At 30.9% G+C, this 18001-nt stretch overlaps 1 protein-coding gene, 2 long non-coding RNA genes and 1 pseudogene across 3 annotated transcripts; 1 reads left to right on the top strand and 3 right to left on the bottom strand.

The window, feature by feature from the left end:
• The first annotated feature begins 4127 nt into the window (after positions 1 to 4127).
• LOC106396906 (thioredoxin-like protein Clot) lies at positions 4128 to 5115 on the top strand. Its single transcript, XM_013837413.3, has 3 exons — positions 4128 to 4458; positions 4560 to 4825; positions 4902 to 5115. Exons 1-2 carry the CDS (start codon positions 4311 to 4313, stop codon positions 4814 to 4816), a joined length of 405 nt encoding a protein of 134 aa, XP_013692867.2. The 5' UTR covers positions 4128 to 4310; the 3' UTR covers positions 4817 to 4825; positions 4902 to 5115.
• Positions 5116 to 7063: 1948 nt separating this feature from the next.
• Positions 7064 to 9769, bottom strand: LOC106407624 (annotated as a pseudogene).
• A 3491-nt stretch (positions 9770 to 13260) lies between these two features.
• On the bottom strand, positions 13261 to 14591 carry LOC106379405. Its single transcript, XR_007322214.1, has 3 exons — positions 14094 to 14591; positions 13882 to 13998; positions 13261 to 13812 (listed from the first exon to the last, which is right to left on the bottom strand). It is a non-coding gene; the product is annotated as an uncharacterized LOC106379405 (long non-coding RNA).
• A 75-nt stretch (positions 14592 to 14666) lies between these two features.
• On the bottom strand, positions 14667 to 16628 carry LOC125585297. Its single transcript, XR_007322215.1, has 5 exons — positions 16156 to 16628; positions 15933 to 16033; positions 15308 to 15565; positions 15033 to 15096; positions 14667 to 14887 (listed from the first exon to the last, which is right to left on the bottom strand). It is a non-coding gene; the product is annotated as an uncharacterized LOC125585297 (long non-coding RNA).
• Positions 16629 to 18001: the final 1373 nt, after the last annotated feature.

The raw sequence follows: 18001 nt of genomic DNA, 5'->3' as shown, positions 1-18001 counted from the left end.
AGTCAAAAACAAAACAAACATATTCAACAAAGTCAAAGTTTTGGTTAAATGCAAAACTGAACTTTTGTAGACTTCTCGGACAGTCTACATTTTGTAGGCATCCGGTGAAGTCTATTTTGAAAAGTCAAAAATTTGGTCAAATGCAAAACTAACCTCTTTTACGTAGACGTTTTAGTAAGTCTACCTAAATTTTTGTTTTTTTTGTCAAAGGTAAAGACGTAGACTGCGTGGGAAGTCTGCGTTACCACAAAATCTTTTTTTGGTCAATTGCAAAACTGACTTGTGCGTTGACAAGTAGACTGCATCATAAGTTTACACATAGGCGTAGATAGGGGTGAGCATTCGGGTACCCGTTCGGGTTCGGGTTGGGTATTTCGGATTTTCGGGTATTTCAGTATAGAGGTATAGAACCCGTTCGGGTATTTCTGTACTTCGGGTTGGGTTCGGGTATTTTTAGTTCGGGTTCGGTTATTTCGGATCAGGTTCAGATATTTAGATTTTGAAAAAAAAAATTAAAATTTTCATTTCTCAAATTTCTTGTATTTAAAAATATAACTTTCACTTAACTATTTTTTTTATTTTTAATATATTGGATGGTTAATAGATTTGGGCATAACATTTTGAAACTAAAAAAGACATTAAATTGTTTATTGTTTTTAAATTTTGGATGTAACTTTTTGTTAATTCTCGAAATAAAAAGTTTGACATGCATTTTAAGTGATTAGCAAATCATTTTCTCCGTAATTCTATGTATATCATATGAACTTAAAGTATGTGTAGTATCAATATAAATATTTTATATAAAATGAGAGATGTAAACTAGAAATATATGGTTAATTATACATATGTTCGTTATCTTTGGATATTCATTCGGGTTCGGATATTACCTGTTCGGGTTTGGATATCCAATCTCTCCTAATTCAATATCCGTCCGGATATTTTGCTACTTCGGTTCGGATTTTGGTTCGGGTTTTTCGGATCGGGTTCGGGTGCGGCTTCGGATATCGGGTAAAGTGTCCACCCCTAGGCGTAGTCGTACAAAATAGTCTACTATCGCGACACAGATATGAAAATGACGAAAACCATGTAAATAGTTACATTTTTCCGGTATAAAGCTCATTTCCAACCTTTCCAACCGTCCAAACTCCAAATATGAGAAAAAACATTTTTGACGATTCACTGATGAAGAAACTCAAAAATATGAAGTTTGTGATTATGAAAATGAAAGCTATGAGAGATTTTTAGATGGAAATGTAGAGGAAATGAAGATTTATTGTTTAGAATGAGAAAAAAAGTGGTTGAAAATTGAATTCTAGAGTTTTAAGAGCTCAAAAATGATGGTGCATGGTGGTTGGAAAAATTGATGATGATGACATTATTGTAAATAAGAAGAAATGATTATGATGTATTTGGTTTTTTTTGTTAGTTACGATATTAATAAAAAATTTAATTATAATGGCAATTTTGTAAAAAATTCAAAAACATAAGGATAGTATGGAAAATTCATTGATGAATAGTAATGACAAAAAAAAATTAGTTTTTAATTTAACTTTAAAAAATGGGTTGGTTTTGAAAAACGCCCCTAAGTAAATGGTCCTACAAAGACATGTCAAAAATAGAAAAAAATAGTGACTCTATTTTAATAGATAGAAGATATACAGTAATCAGATCCATTTTTTGCAAATACAGTAAAAACTCTATAATATAATAATATTGAAACTATAATATTGAAACTATAATATTTATTAATTTATATTTTTTTAGATTTTTATTTTAGAATATATTTTCTCATGAAGTAAGAAAATTGATTTTACCCTATATACTAATTAAAAATTATACATTTATATTGTTTTATTATATTATTTGGTATGTATGAAATATTTTATAGATTGTAAGATAATTCAATTGTGAATATAAAATAAAAAAAAAATATTTTGTTTGTACTTATATAAGATGTATATATATATTATTATTAATTTATATATTAGTAGGATCATATATATTAAATTTTGTAAGAAATTATTATCTTATCACTTGGTGTCATATTTTGAACAGATCAACTTAAAACTGAGAAAATTTATTAGTTTATCAGGTTTAATAATTTAGTGAATATTGATCATAAAGTTTTTATTCTGATACAGATAAACGAGATATACGAAATATCCACATCATCCATGTGATAGTTTTAGAACATCTTCAATCCTACTCAATGACAGACCTGAAATTTATTTTTAGGACGTCAAAATATTTTGAATTATTAAATTAAAATTAATCATTTAGAAGAAAATAGTAATAAGAAAACTATTACAAAAAAATAAAGAAATAAACGTAATGGGGACTTGAACATAGGTTAATGGCTGTCAAACATAACATTAACTAAAACAGCCAGAGTAACTCATTGTTTTATGCTTACAAATTTAATATTTAACATTTAACATGGGCTAAGTGACACCCCTATCTTACAAGTAGGCCTGCCTCTAGGGATATCAAAATGACTTATAACTCATGAGTTGGTTCAGCTCAGCTCAGTTCAGTTTTTCACGAACACGAGTTCAATTTTATGCTTATTTAATAATTGAGTTTAATGACCGAGCTTAGTTTTAGATCACAGTTATATGAAAAATCTTTAATGAACATGAATTACCTCATGAGATTTGACATTTTTTATTTAATATATATGTATATATATATGTATGATAATTTCCATTTTCTTATGCAAAAAGATAGTCTCTATATTAATAATATGTATCTTTCATAATTAAAATGTAGAACAAAAAGTGTTTGATATATATACTGTAAAAAATATTTATAACCCTTTCATATCATATAAATCTTTAAAATTTAAATGTAAAACAAAATTATTTGATTTTTAGGTGTTAGGTTTAATTAGTATTTAATATTAATGTTTTGAATTTTTGAATATTTAATTTTGAATTATATTAAAGAAATTCTTCTAATTTTTCATTTTATAATTATTTTTTATTTTTTTATATTGGATCACGAGTTAACTCATTGAACTCATGATCTATATGATTTGAGTTCGATTTAACATATTGAAACTCATATAATAAATGAGTAATGCCGAGCTAACCCTAACTAATTATGAACTGAATTGAGGGAATTAGTGTTAAGCTAGATGTGCTTACAACCTAAAACCAATTGGTTATAAGTGGAGTGGTTCATCCATCTTATATATTACTAAGGATCTCTTCCAATATCCGATGTGGGACATTTATCCTTAATACGCCTCCTCGAGATGATGGCTCTTTGAGCGTCAATCTCAAAATGCTCGGGCAAGGATCGATGGGCCAACTTTAGGTCAGATCGATGTAGATCGGGTTGGACTTCATGGATCGGACTCTGATACCATGTTAAGCTAGATGGACTTTCAACCTAAAACCAATTGCTTATAAGGGGAATGATCCATCCATCTTATATATTACTAAGGATCCCTTCCAATATCTGATGTGGGACATTTATCCCTAATAATTAGCTCACTGTGGCACCATTATCCGCCTCTGATCCTATTTTACTTTTTACTTTAAAATGAAGTTTGGATTAAGAAATATTCCAATTCCATATTATTTTACATTTTATAATGGAGTAAAAATAAATTTGTACTATAATATTTTTATTTTTTATTTAAATAAAATAAATTTTATTACGAAATTACTCTATTTTAGAAGTAACAATAAAGTTTTACATTAGAGATTGAGAAAAAGACAAAAATAGCACTAAATCAAGTTTTTGTTCCCAAACTAGCACTCAAGGTCAAAAGTCACAAAAATAGCACTTAATGTTTTATCAAAAGTCACAAACTTAGGGTTTAGAGTTAAAGGGTGGGGTTTAAGATTTAGGGTTTAGGGTTTAGAGTTTAGGGTTTAGGGTTTAGGGTTTAGAGTTGAGAAATGAAGTTTTGGGGATAAGATTTCAAATTTTGAAAAATAAAAATTAAAATCTTCAAAGGATAAACTTAGAAATGTGCTATTTTGGTCAATTTAGTTTTTGAGTACTATTTTTGTGATATAAACTTAGAAATGTGCTATTTTGGAGATTTGCTTTTAGAGATTAGATCTAAGAAGTTAAAAATGAAAAAAGAACCAATATCCCACACAAATGATAACTTTTAGGGAACGAACCGATACCCATAGGTAGGTGTGGGTATGCCGTAAATGATTAATAAAGCGTGGAATGCCCACTATAGTTGAAAAATCAAACACAGGCCTCAGTTTAAGGAGAGCAGTCCAACGAAAATTAGTAAAGAAATCGAAATCTTACGTGTTGTAGAGAAAAAGGGAGAACAAAAAAAAATGACACTGAAGAAGTTGGACGCAGATCCCTCAACCTTGGAGACGGTGTTGGAAGAATTGAAATCTGACGAATCAAACCGTAACAAAATCAATTTTATCCTCTTCGTCGCCAACAATGATCCCACCACCAACCGCAGCTGGTGTCCTGGTCCGTTAGGGTTTTCCATTTTTTTTTTTTAATTTCATCCAATTCTCATCAACCTTACCCGATCGATTTCATCTCTTTTTTCTTTTATTGATTATAATCAGATTGCGTTAGAGCTGAGCCTGTGATTTACAAGACTCTAGAGGAATCAGCGGAGGAAGTGAATGTTATTCGGGCTTACGCCGGAGATAGGCCGACGTGGAGGAACCCGGTGCATCCGTGGAGAGTCGATCCTCGATTCAAGGTAACTGGAGTGCCAACACTTGTTCGCTGGGATGGAGACAGTGTTAAGGGTCGTCTTGAGGATCACCAGGCTCATGTTCCTAACTTGATTCGCCCACTTCTTGCTCCATCCACTTAATTCGATAAGGTACGAGCTATCTTCTCTTCTTGGTTTGGTGTCAATCTTTATAGAACAACGGTTGATATTGTTTTGTTTGTTTCAGGGACTATGGTTGGATCGATGATCAGGTTTATGAATTGCTAGTTTTCTGTTGGTTTCCAATAAAATCCTTGTCAATGAAAACGAGAATTCCACCGAAAGTTTGTGTGTTTTGGTTTTGTATGATTTGGTATTGTTTCTTGCTTTTCAATGTATCGTTGCATTCTCTTGCTTCTCGACTTAATAATAACGGACTATTCGGGTGTGAGTTACGATTATATTGATATGAGCAAGAAGAGCATTTAGTAACCAGAGTTGAAACACTCGTTTTTATTTTCCCGGCATTAGAAAATGAGCTTAGATTCACGGTCTCCTGCTTTATAGCTTAAACACCCCCCTTTGGGGGAAAGGCCAAAATATAAGTGAACCTAGTATTTAGAAAAAGAGCTTGTGTAAAGACAGCAACTGGGTTCTTTTGATTTGGTCTTTGCCGGTTAGTACTGGAATGAGATGGGTATGTGGTTCACTAGATAATGTTCGCATTGCCGAGGCAGGTTATTTTGCATGAGAGCTTATCAGTTATGCTACCTAGTATTCTTCTGCTTCTGTCCTCCTTGGGGTATCTAGATGAAGTTTTGCTCTTAGTCTTTTTAACATGTCAAGGTCTCATTTAGGTTTTGCGAATTGCCATAGAGAAGTTAGGTTTGTGGAGATCAAGTAGAGCAGACAGAGTAAGGAAAGGTAGCTTATAAGTGTATGAATATTAGAACACACACGAACAAGCTTCACAATAAGATCAAATGAACCGGAAAATTGGAGTCTGGTTTAGTGCTCATTTGAAGCTGCTTATTTGGTTGGAAACAACGGCTTTTGTTTATCAAGAAGAGCGAAATTGTACGGGTGTAGTAACGAGTCTTGAGAGGTGTCTTTGCCTTTAGTGAATAGTTTATAAGCATCTCTCTAACCAATTGTTGGTTGAGGTAGAGAGATTTTTGTATTGAACATCCACTAATCTTAGTGTATATTTTGACACCAGTAGTTTTGTGGTCAAATTTCCATAAGCTCCACTAAAGCAAATATAATGTGAAATTTCAGCAAGTATTCTCCTGATATGCCTTAGAAAACAAACTACAAAAGACAATGTAGGAAGGATAATTAGTCAAAGAGTAACATGAAAGTTATTCGTTAAGGAACGTAAGTCAGTAGGCTTGAGCATTTTATCCAGATCTGAGAGTTCATTAAAATCGACTTGAAAATACTCAATTTGAAATTGAATTGAAAATTTTGAGTATTTAGATCGGTCCAAAAATTTTCTACACAGAAGAATCCGAACTAAAAAGAAAGATATGGATTCGAAACAACCGACCTAAATATATTCGATCCAATAAGAACCAATACATATCCGATCTATAAAGGTGAATATCCAAGACAAGGAGTCCATGTTAGAAATACTTGAGTTGTTGTAGTTGAAATACTTGAGTTGTTGTAGTTGAAAATGTTGATGGAGGTGGAGTGTAGAAAAAGAAGAGTGAAGAGACGTATAAGAAGAAGAAGACTGAACAGAATTTAAAATTCTTATTAATGCACATGTGTAATCTGAAATTATTTTAACTGGAATGGAATTGAAGAATGCGAAAACCAAGTAGACATATATCTAAATACTGCATGTTTAGTTCTGCTATTGTGTATCATGTAAATAACATGTTTTCCATTTTGAATGACAATTGTAAAAATTACGTAAACCCTTTTTAAACTATTAAAATTTTAGAAACTGTTATCCTCCGATGATGTACATTGCAGAAATGGTTTTCAAAAGAAAAACTGGAAAAATAGAAAATATGGTAAAGTCTGAAATAGAAAATGCATAGTAATATAAAAATTGTTAAAGAGACGGAGCAGGGCAGGGTTGACGGTTTGGTTGCTTTCAAACTCTCACAGATATTTTTGCAGACAGAATGGCACCGGAAAGGTGGGATTTTGATTTTAATTGTTCAGTATTTCCTAAAATAGATAAGAGTGAAAAAAATTTATAAACACAACTCCAAATCTCTTAATGAAGATAATATTACGTTCTCGATATATTGAAATGGTGAACTATCTATATCAAGCTCAATCATTGATTGCATGTTTTTTAAAATTATCGCATATGGCCTGTATATAGCATGACCATTGTAAAACATTGATGAAATGATATGTAAGAACTTTGCAATTTAGGACTCGCAGAAGAATGTTGACTATCAGCCTTCATTTTCATTTTTATAGTCAAAGAGAGAATATAAACGCCAATTAGCACATAAATATAAAAGAACAGTTGCGTTGTTTCCAAATAATTTTTTTTTTGTGATTCTTGAAAAAGATTAATTGCTAATCATATATCGACAATGCTAGATTAACCGTTCCTCATGCTTCCATTTTCTGGTAGTTGTTGCAGCACGATCATAAAGCCTGCAAGAGCCAAAACAAGCAACACCACAAAAGTGAATATCTCGGTTTTCAAATTAGAAGGTTTGATATACTTCCAAAACCGGCTAACTAAGCATTTGAAACCACATGGGTGTTTAGTCATCTTGATCTCTTTCTGAGCATTTTGAATGTATATAACAGAAATGTTTGATTTTCATTCGACTAAACTGAAAATGTAGTTAAAATCAAGGTATAACCTTTCTGAAAACCTGGTCTTGAAGGATACTTGAAACTGGTATGAAAAAGTTCAATACTCTTAATACATTTATTGAGCACTTGGGTCAATCTTCAATTCTCTGTCTATAACCACGAAGATGGATGCAGCTGCATTGGTGGCTTTGTCGGAATCAGGAGACAATGAAATCAACTGAGAAATAGTTATAGCTGCCATGGTGAAGACAAAGAAAACCTGTTTCGAAACAAAACATATTATATTTTAGAAGGGGTTAAGACATGAAGCGTTATAATTTGCTGAATTTATTTTTGGTGTGTTACCCAGAAAGCGTTGCTTTACCGTTATTGTTGAACCAGCGCAGAAACTATCGGTGTAAGAAGCAAAGAGGATGGAACGGATCAATCTTAAACTGATTAAGAAAAACCAGTTCTATGGAGTGTTTAACAGTGATCCATGGAAGCAGATCTTCTGATGGTTTTCAAGGATCCACCAAGTTCCATGGGAACCAATGGTATAAGAGAATGCAAGAGTCTGTAATCAACGGTCTATAAATCAGTTCTGGCTGCACGCACAAAACCGCCACTGCTGCTACCTACACACACACATATATATATATATATATGTATTTGCATCACAACTCTTTAGTCTAAATCTCAAAACCAACAAACTCTCTAGGATTTGTGTCTTAAATAGAGAAAATATGACATTTGTTAACTTGGTTCTATCAGTGAGATAAAGCATTGCCTGACAAGAATAAAACAAAAAAAAAACACAAATTCAAGATTCCAAGATTTAAGAGAGTTCAAAGGAAAGAACAGTATGAGTTTGTTTTATATATAAGTACCCAAGTGATGATGGTTTCACATTCACCAGGACCTAGCTTCTCTACAGTTTTTTTTTCCCATGTAAAAGCTCTAATAACACTACTCCAAAAGCATCAATTGGCCTATATTCATTTGTATAAAACATAAACATAAAGTCATGGTAATGAGGAAGATATGCATATGCTTTCTCATAAGAACATCATAAAGTTAATATTTTACCGTCGAGAAGATAATGGTGCAACGTAACCAACTGTTCCAGAGAGTTTAAGGTTCTTCTTCTTTGGTCTATTCACAACAGCAAGACCAAAGTCTGAAATCTACATTTTTCATAAAGATGCAGAGCTTTAAGATCAATAACAAAAGGAAAATGATACTCTAAAAAGAAGGATTTGTTTACCTTAGCGTTGAAATTACAATCCAAAAATATGTTGGAAGATTTCAAGTCTCTGTGAATGATCTGGATGACAACCTTCATGTAAATATTCTAGTCCCCTAGTTGGAAATACACACACACAATACTTTTTTAGTAATCAAGAACTGTTGTGTAAGCACACAAGAAAGCATAGCCTAGCCTGCTCTCACCTCGATATATCAAGGGCAATCTTCATACTCATAGACCATGTGATTGTGATCGCTGAACCCCGAGAAGATCCTGAGCCTATGAGTACATATGAACATAAAGTCTAAATTCTTTAGTTACTAAGAATATGTTAATATGTTTTTCCTACCGTGCAAGTAAGATTTCAGAGAGACATTTGGCATCAGCTCATAGACGATGAACCTTGCGGTATCATTCGTGCTATAATAAGGAGATTATATTTGGGTGCTGAATCTTGCTCAATATCTCAACCTCACACTGCAATTTCTCCAAGCATTAAAAACAAACTTTAAGCATAGCAAAATCAACTACTACTACAACAAAGTTTTCAAGAAAAGAAAGATTGTAGTATTGCACCTTAAACTCTTTTGCTGCTTCATCATTGCCACAGTCTAGCTTCTTAACGGCAGCTTGAACATTCTTCTCTAGATCTCACATGAAGGTTCATCCAACTGTCAATCATCTCCTATTTATAGATCTCACGCGAAGGAAACGGAGAGGGCGAAAGCTTTACTGAGTTAAATGTGAATAACAATTATTGCCGAACTTGATCGAAGAGGAGGCGAAGAGATGAGAGGAGAAACATTAGATTCGCAGATTAAGAAAAAAACGGTGACCGCGAGTTTGATCGAAGGGTAACAATGAAGGTCTAATTGAATACGTAGAGTTTCACTTCTATTTGAAAACCAAGAGTTTCATTTCTTTACTGATCTATCGAACCAGAGAATCAGACTAAACTCCGATTCATTAGACCAAACAAAAACCGGACAGAATGAGGGACCCACAGACTTTAAAATATGCATACGTGGACACTCTCAAAAGAGAGGAAATGTAAGAAAGAGATCAAGTCTTTTGAAGATCAGAAGCTGCGTTGTGGACCATAAGAAAAAATAACCTGAAATTGGTTAAGAATAAGTTAGTTAACTTAAATTTAAGTAAATACCAAGCTATGGTTATTTATATAAAAAGATTCTTACCTGGCATAGCTGGGTAAAAACTCCGTGTAATGTATCATTTTGATCTGATGTGGTGTCCGATATCTCAAAGCTGTCTGAGCTGAAGTAATCTCTTGACACCCCGTCGGTTTGGGAGATTGTATAAGCATTGATTTCATCGATGGTTTCATTACAGGATGTGAGTATAGCTTTATCAGTGTAGGAGGTCTGGGAATTTGTCAGTTTGTTGACTTCTCCATATGCGGTATCAACAACTTCTTTTAATGGGTCAACATAACTCACGAATCAATGATTTATCGACAGTTATCATTTGTTCATGGTAGTCTTCACGCTCATATCGCGATTCTAATTGTGGATGATCTTCCCCAACCTAAAGGAGCCAATCGAAGAACTTTTTTCCTTCATGATTGACTCTCATACTTGTGTTGATTGGTTTTAAAATATACATATAAGTTTCATTGTGTTAATTAACATAATCTTTTCTAAGTTTACAAATAATATTTTTTTATTTGTGAAAGTTGAAAATCAGCCCAGTTTATTTTAGTATTTTATAAAACTATGATATTATTTACACTAAATATTTCTTTACAAACTATTATGTAAATAAAAATATATAAACGCATTTTCTCTTACTACGGGTGGGAAATAAATTATACAAATTACTTAATATGTTTGACTTATTCTTAACTGAAATTAATATTAATATTTATATTTTTTTACTAAAACAATTTATATATTTATTTGACTATTCATTTTAAAAATCGTACTTATTAATCATTAAAAGTTTTATAGGAGATTATTATTTTGTTTTTTTAATGTTTGTTTTAGTTTGACTATAGATAGTTAGAATTAGTTTTAAAACATTGCTCGATGAGTTTTATGAAGTTATAAGTAATAAGTTGCGAAGTTTGATCAACTCTTGAAAATACATAAAAAATATAAAAAGAGGAAGGTGAATGTAAGTTCTTGATCACATTACTGCATGATTTGAATACATCAGATTGAATGACTTCAATCTGCTAATGGGCTATTTGCTGCAGAAGAAAAGGGAATGGATACCACACGAAGAGCGTGAACGACTTCACTTTCTCCTTGCTGATAATAATAATAATATAGATTATCATAATTATTTTGCTATAAAATTTAAGTCTGGACAATATTAAAAATATAAACATATTATTATAATCAAATGTTTTAATTTTTATTTGTTAAAATATGTTGAAATAAATATTTATAATTTTAAATTACAATTTTTATGTACAATGGTTTATTTAATATATATAGACCATTTGATGTTTTTAATACATTCAGTTCAAATAATAGGAGTAAGAGATGTGAGAAATTTTATAAATATTAAATGATTGTTAGGATCTGTCAATTTATGTTGTTTCATTTGATGACGTCCCTTCATGAAAAAAAAAATTCTGCAAAAATATGTAAATTATTATATGAAATTTTCATGTAGAATGCTAATTTTAAATGTCATTTTGAAATGTAATAATGCTTAACTTTAATTATATTTTTCGTTAGTTTCAGTTGAAAATAGAGAATTCGGTCAAAAAAAACCTCAACTTTGTACGAATTGCCAAAAAAAACATGAACTTTTGAGCTGACCAAAAAAACACCAAACTTTCATCGACTTTAAAATTAATTAACAATGTTTTCGTTGACTTGCCAATTTAGCACGCCGTCAACAAATTTAACAGAAATATTTGACATCGTTTATTGTTGGCATTAAAACGACGTCGTTTTATATGATTTGAAATTAAAAATATGTAGACCCCTGGATTCGAACCCAGGTTGGTTGGTCAAATGGCAAAGTATTTTACCACTAGGCTACTCACACTTTCAATGTACTTACTAGCATGTTTACTTTTATTTGGTACATATTAAATATAAAAAAATTTCTAAAAACTTAATAAGATCTTTAAAATTCCAAAAAAATAAAAAATATAGAAGATTTTTATAAAAAAAATTATTTTTCTTTTTAAAAATTAAAATTTTATTTTTCTTTTTAAAAAATAAAAACTCTTCCAAAATTTTCTAAAAACTTAAAAAGATCTTTAAAATTCCAAAAAAATTGAAACAATAAAGAATTTTTTTATAAAATTAATTTTGAAATTGAAATAGAAATTAAAATTTTATTTTTTATTTTCATAAAATAAAAAATCTTCCAAAATTTTCATTTTTTTTAATACATTTGCTAAAAGTTGAAATTAATTATACACACATAAAAAGTTGATAATTGTAACTTTAATTTTTTTCATTTTATTATAATTTTTTAAAAATTTGGATTTTTTTTTTTAAAATGAAAATTTTGGAAACTTTTTGACTTTTTAAAGAAAAAAAATATTTTAATTTTAATTCAAAATTAATTTTATGAAAATTTTGGGAGATTTTGTTTTTTTTTTTAATAAAATATTTGTTTTTAAGAAAAATAAAAAAGAAAAATAAAATTTTATTTTCAATTTTAATTTCAAAATTAATTTTATAAAAAAATTCTTTATTTTTTTCAATTTTTTGGAATTTAAAGTTCGTTTTAATTTTATAGAAAATTTTGGAAGAGTTTTTATTTTTTAAAAAGAAAAATAAAATTTATTTTCAATTTTAATTTCAAAATTGATTTTATAAAAAAATTCTTATTTTTCAATTTTTTGAAATTTTAAAGATCTTTTTAAGTTTTTAGAGAATATTTTTATATTCAATCAGTACCAAATAAAAGTAAACATGTTAGTAAATACATTGAAAGTTCCACTAGCCTAGTGGTAAAAGACCTTGCCATTTGACCAAACATCGTTTCATCTCATTTGAAAACGACGTCGTTTCACTTAACGCCAACAATAGACGACGTCAAATATTTCTGTTAAATTTGTTGACGGCGTGCTAAATTGGCAAGTCAGCGAAAATATTGTTAATTAATTCTAAAGTCAATGAAAGTTTGGTGTTTTTTTGGTCAGCCCAAAAATTCATGTTTCTTTTGGCAATTCGTGCAAAGTTAAGGTTTTTTTTGGCTGAATTCTCGTTGAAAATAGGTAGGAGTTGAAACTGTATAACAAATGAAAATTTTCAATTATTTATAAGTGAAATATTTAAAACCGGATCTAAAAGGGATTAGGACTTACCCAAAATTATATTCTGCACATATTAAACTTGGAACTGAATTTTTTTTATTAATTGTTGTATTTATTTATTTATCAAATATTAATTTATTTAGTTTCTAGTACATGTATAAATTATTTACTTTTTATTAATTTTTGTTGATATAATGAATTTCCACGTAATCGGCTTAAGCAAAAACTTGATTGAATGTACCATCAAATTTGGGTATAATCGAGTCTGAACCAAAATCAAATTGGTTCCAGGTTGTATTGATCTCAAGGCTATGTGTGAAAGAGATTCTGTTAAAATGAATTAAACCAAAAATATATTTATTTTTTTCAAATGAAAACAAAGCTATCGTACTGAGTTAAAAACAATCTGAAAATTCATCTCAACATATGAATGGAGCAACCACATTAGTATCGCTGCAATACAACCCGTTTTGTTATTATAACATTCATACTCAAGAAGCTCTCTCACACCTAAAAACAGTTACTTGTTTGTGATCTTCTAAACTTATTGTCTCACCAAGTATGATATGTATTGAATCTGGGATGTTCCATAGGCTTGCCCCTTGGTGCGTACTCTGAAGTTTGATCAGTCAGACATCCACTAAGCTAAAGATTTTATCCAAACGCATGTAAAAGAATCCTTCGGATACTCCCACTTCTATATTATCCTTCCATGTTTCTTGACATCTTTCAGTCTATCTAACAAAACCCATCCAAAATACTCCCATATACACTCACCAGTCGTTTGTTAGAGGTGTTGTTTCAAGTACAAAAGAGAGCATACCTGATAATCATAAAGACCTGTTCGCCTCTCATTTTCAGACACATTAGCTCTGCAGAAAAAAGACACTGAACGTAGTGGCTTAAATTCAAATTCAAAAATAGGATGTTATCCAATGGTGAGACTGATCCACTCACTGTGAGTTTGTTCTCCAGCGAGCCGGAGAAGGCATCAACGCAAACCTGGAGGAACAGATCGACCGGTATGTTCACTAACGCTGCAAGCCAGCTTTGATGTTAGCTGCGTAAAGATCCCTGCGTTTACATCAAAACATTACATTGTTTGCTGTGAATAAGGTAACAGAGTAAACGTGTAAAATACTCTGGTGTTTTGGAGAAAACAAACTTACATGGAGCCCTTAATTGCATCTATGGCAGCTTGTGCTGAGAGGAAACCTTCAACGTCCACTTTTCCTTGTAGGTTACTAATATATGCATATTTTATTTAAATAAATCCAAGTATATGGGTAAAAAACTTTATATGAGGATGTACTATATATATGAACGCCTAAGAGTATAATGTACGAAGGTGAAACTTGCCTTGACATTGAAGGAGTAGAGGACTGTTTGTTCCATGGTAGTCATGTAAGTGTGAAGAATATAGAGATGAAGATCCTCCAAAAAAGCAATAGTCTTAATCAGTTGTCCTGGTCTTCTTCTTGAAAGTTTCTTGATCATGGCATCAAACTCTAGCAGCTTCACCTCCACATCAGCCAAGCACGACTCATTCTCGGCTGTTTCTTCCCGGAGCCCTCCTCCTCCTCCTATACGACTCATGTGACTGTAGGCATTGTAGAAGTTGCTCAAGCTCTCTCACAAACTCTATTCCACCTATGATCGACGCTTGATCTCTCTGTTATATACATGCATATTAAAAAAATATTTTAAAATAATGAATACAATCACAAAATGAAGATGTATATAGACTGGAGGTTACGAAGATGCTCGTTCATTTGCTTCCTATTCCTAGCGACCGCAATATGTCTCATTCGTTAGTTTTCTACTTCTTCGCTTGTCTTGCTTGTTCTTGCTCTTCACCTCCTTTGTCATATCATTATTGTTCTCACTATCTCCTTCTTCTCCTCCAGTAAACCGACTTGTTATTGTCGTTAACGCCTAAGGATTCACCTAAAAAATTTGGTGCCTGAAAGAAAATAAAGGTGAAGAAATAATTATTAAGATAATATAGGTCAATTGACTTGGAATCAAAATTTTCACCCTGCAAGTTGACATGGTTTCATACTAATGTGATACATTAAGATATAGTTTATGCTTTTAATGATTGTTACCTGATCCATCAGGCATTATACCAATAGGACAGGCACGGAGGAACGATTCAGTTAGCCCATGCTCCTGCACAAATTTATCAATCAACTCATATCTAGAAGGATATATGAGAAAAGAAGTTTCTGGTGTTATTAGGAGTTGTGAGGATGATGTTTATTAAGAAATAAACTATATAAGCCTTTACATATAAATTACAAAATACCTTGATTCTCATCCAATATTCCGGTGTGGATCGATTTATCAATGACTTATTTACAAAAAAAAAAAAAAGGGTTACCTGGAAGATGGGTGTTGGTGTTTGCTAGACCAAGCAACTCATCTTTGCAGAACCTGAAACGTTCTTGAGGAATTTGAACCTGGATCGGTTAAGTCTTTCAAACCCGTCTCAATATTGAGCCGGATCGACACAGGAGAGTCGGACAGCTTGAAGTCCGGACAGCTCAAAGCCGCTAACAGAGTACACTTAACCAACAGTGAAAAGATGCCTGAATGTGTTTAAGCGGTAGACGTTCACGGTGGCTTAGGTGAGAGTGGCCTGCAAAGCATGAAAAATTGGAAACATAAACAAATGAAATAAATAATTCAATCATTAAAAATAAACTAAAGCGTTTGTTAACTTTTTGATAATCAAAAGACATAAGCATATGGATGTCCCTACACAGACTATTTGAATTTTAGGTATGAATAAAATATACGAAAAAAGTAAAAAAGAATCAACAATCACAACAATGATCATATCCCAAATATTTGAAGATAACAAAAACTTCTGGAGAATAACGAAGACATGAATGTATTGATATCCAGTGAAGAACTATTAGGTTTGAAAGTTTCATAACCAAAACACAACAACGCGAGAAAGGATTAAAAAACAAAACAAAACTACATAGTCAAGCCGGATTTACCTTGGCGTCCATGAGGAGAATGTTGACCCTCTCCGTCGCGCTTAACATTCCTATCTTCCCAGAACCTAAGCAAACTGACTTGGGCGGTGGAGGTGCAGCGTCTAGCTTTCAAATCGGCGAGAAAGACAGAGGAATTAGCCATTATCGACTTTGATTTCTTAGAAAACAGTTTATGGGAATGTAGTAGGATTGTGAGAATGGTGTTTCTGGGAAGAACACATACCTTTTTGTAGGAGGAGCTTCACCGCTTGTAAGAGAGATGAGAGTATTGAGTGAGAAATCGTTGAGCTTCATCGTGGAGGATGGATTTAAAAAGGGCTTTAAGAGTAAGAATCTGTAACAGGTAGATCGCTGGATCCATAGGAAGAAGATGAAGCATCTCGATCAAAACCCCTAGGGTACGATATTGCAACGGCGGAGAAGAGAATGGGATGAAACCATAGAATTAAAAACTCTGCGTTTCAGGCATACGTCTTACTCTGCCTTTCAAAGATTGGGCTTTATAAACCAAAACAATAACAAAGAATGTAGCCCAAACGGAAACAGCATAAATGAAACGCGGTAAAGTGGACAGATGTCACATAATGATTGGATTATTTTCTTTGCAGACCTGGACATCCTCTGTACTCCTAACCCTTTTAGTATAGTACTAGGTGAAGATCCGCGCATTGCGCGGGATCAACATTATATATATAAATTATTTTATGTATTAAATAATTTTACATATTATAAAATAATAAATATATATTAAATAATTAAAAGTCAGTAACTATTAAAAATATAATTAAATTGGTGCAAACATATAAATCAATTGTATTAATCCAAATTTTTTTTTTTATTAAATAGGATATGTTATTAAATTATACTAACATAGATAATATATTTTAGTATATTTTTAATATTAATGTCTATTAAATGATGATTTCTACTCATATAGTTTTTTGATCATTTGTATCTTTCATAGAAAAAATTTAAATTACTGATAACAAAATTTTCATTGTGGGATTAATAGTCTTAGTAATTTATAATTTTAAAAAAAATAAGTTGTCAATGATCGTTCAAAACTTTTATCAAAAAAATTGTTCAAAGTAAATTTTGAAACTAAAATATTGAATTTTATATGGTTTATAGTTTAATTTAAAACGATATATATATTAATCTTATTAATTAATTAAATTAAACTTTTTACTTATATAATTTTTGTAATCATTTGTATTTTGTCATAACAAAAATTTTAAACCATGGATCATAAAATTTGAATGTGAGACTTTTAACAGTTTTAGTAATTTATAGCCGTTTGTAAAAATTCAAAATATAACATATACATAAAAATCTAAATTTTTATTATATGGTTATTGTGGTTGTTTAATTTATTTAATAGCTTAAATTTAAACAAATATGATAGAAGATACACTATTTTTTATCAAATCTTTATTATTCAAAATCATTAATTGTCATATATATTTTAGCCACATTAGGCAATTCCGTAAATTTTATTTAAAGAAATAATAAAGTACATTAATGATGAATTTATTGTTAGTTTAATAAAAAACTTATTATATAATTAGATGGACCAACATATTTCTCTAATGATTCTAAGAATCATTCTAGTGATGACATGTGACTACAAAAAGAAGTTGTAATGCTTCTCAAATAATATATAGGGGATAGATGATTTTTATGTATGATTTAGGAATAGTGGATTTAGAATTAATTCTATAGGTTTTCTAATCTAATGTTATTCAATGATGGATTTTAAATTTTGTTTCCAAATCTAGTGTTATTGGTTATTGTATTTAAAATATATTTACTAAATAATTTTAAAATCTTGTGTTATTAGTTTATGTATTTCAAAAAAATTTAACAAAGGAATTTTAATTCCAGTGTTGTTCAATCAAAGATTTAGATTCGAAATTTAAAATCTAGTGTTATTCATGTTTGATAGATTTTTACGATTCATTTGATTTGAAATATTTTGAAGGGATTTAAATTTACTTTTCTGTGTAAACTCTTTCAATCAAAATCTTCCATTTTACCTTGAGATTTGTGAAACCAAAACACATCTAACA

Source organism: Brassica napus, chromosome C4 (assembly GCF_020379485.1).
Source record: "Brassica napus cultivar Da-Ae chromosome C4, Da-Ae, whole genome shotgun sequence".
In the NCBI taxonomy this organism is placed as follows: domain Eukaryota; kingdom Viridiplantae; phylum Streptophyta; class Magnoliopsida; order Brassicales; family Brassicaceae; genus Brassica; species Brassica napus.
Note: the sequence above shows the minus strand (reverse complement) of the source record. Positions and strands in the feature narration are given on the sequence as shown.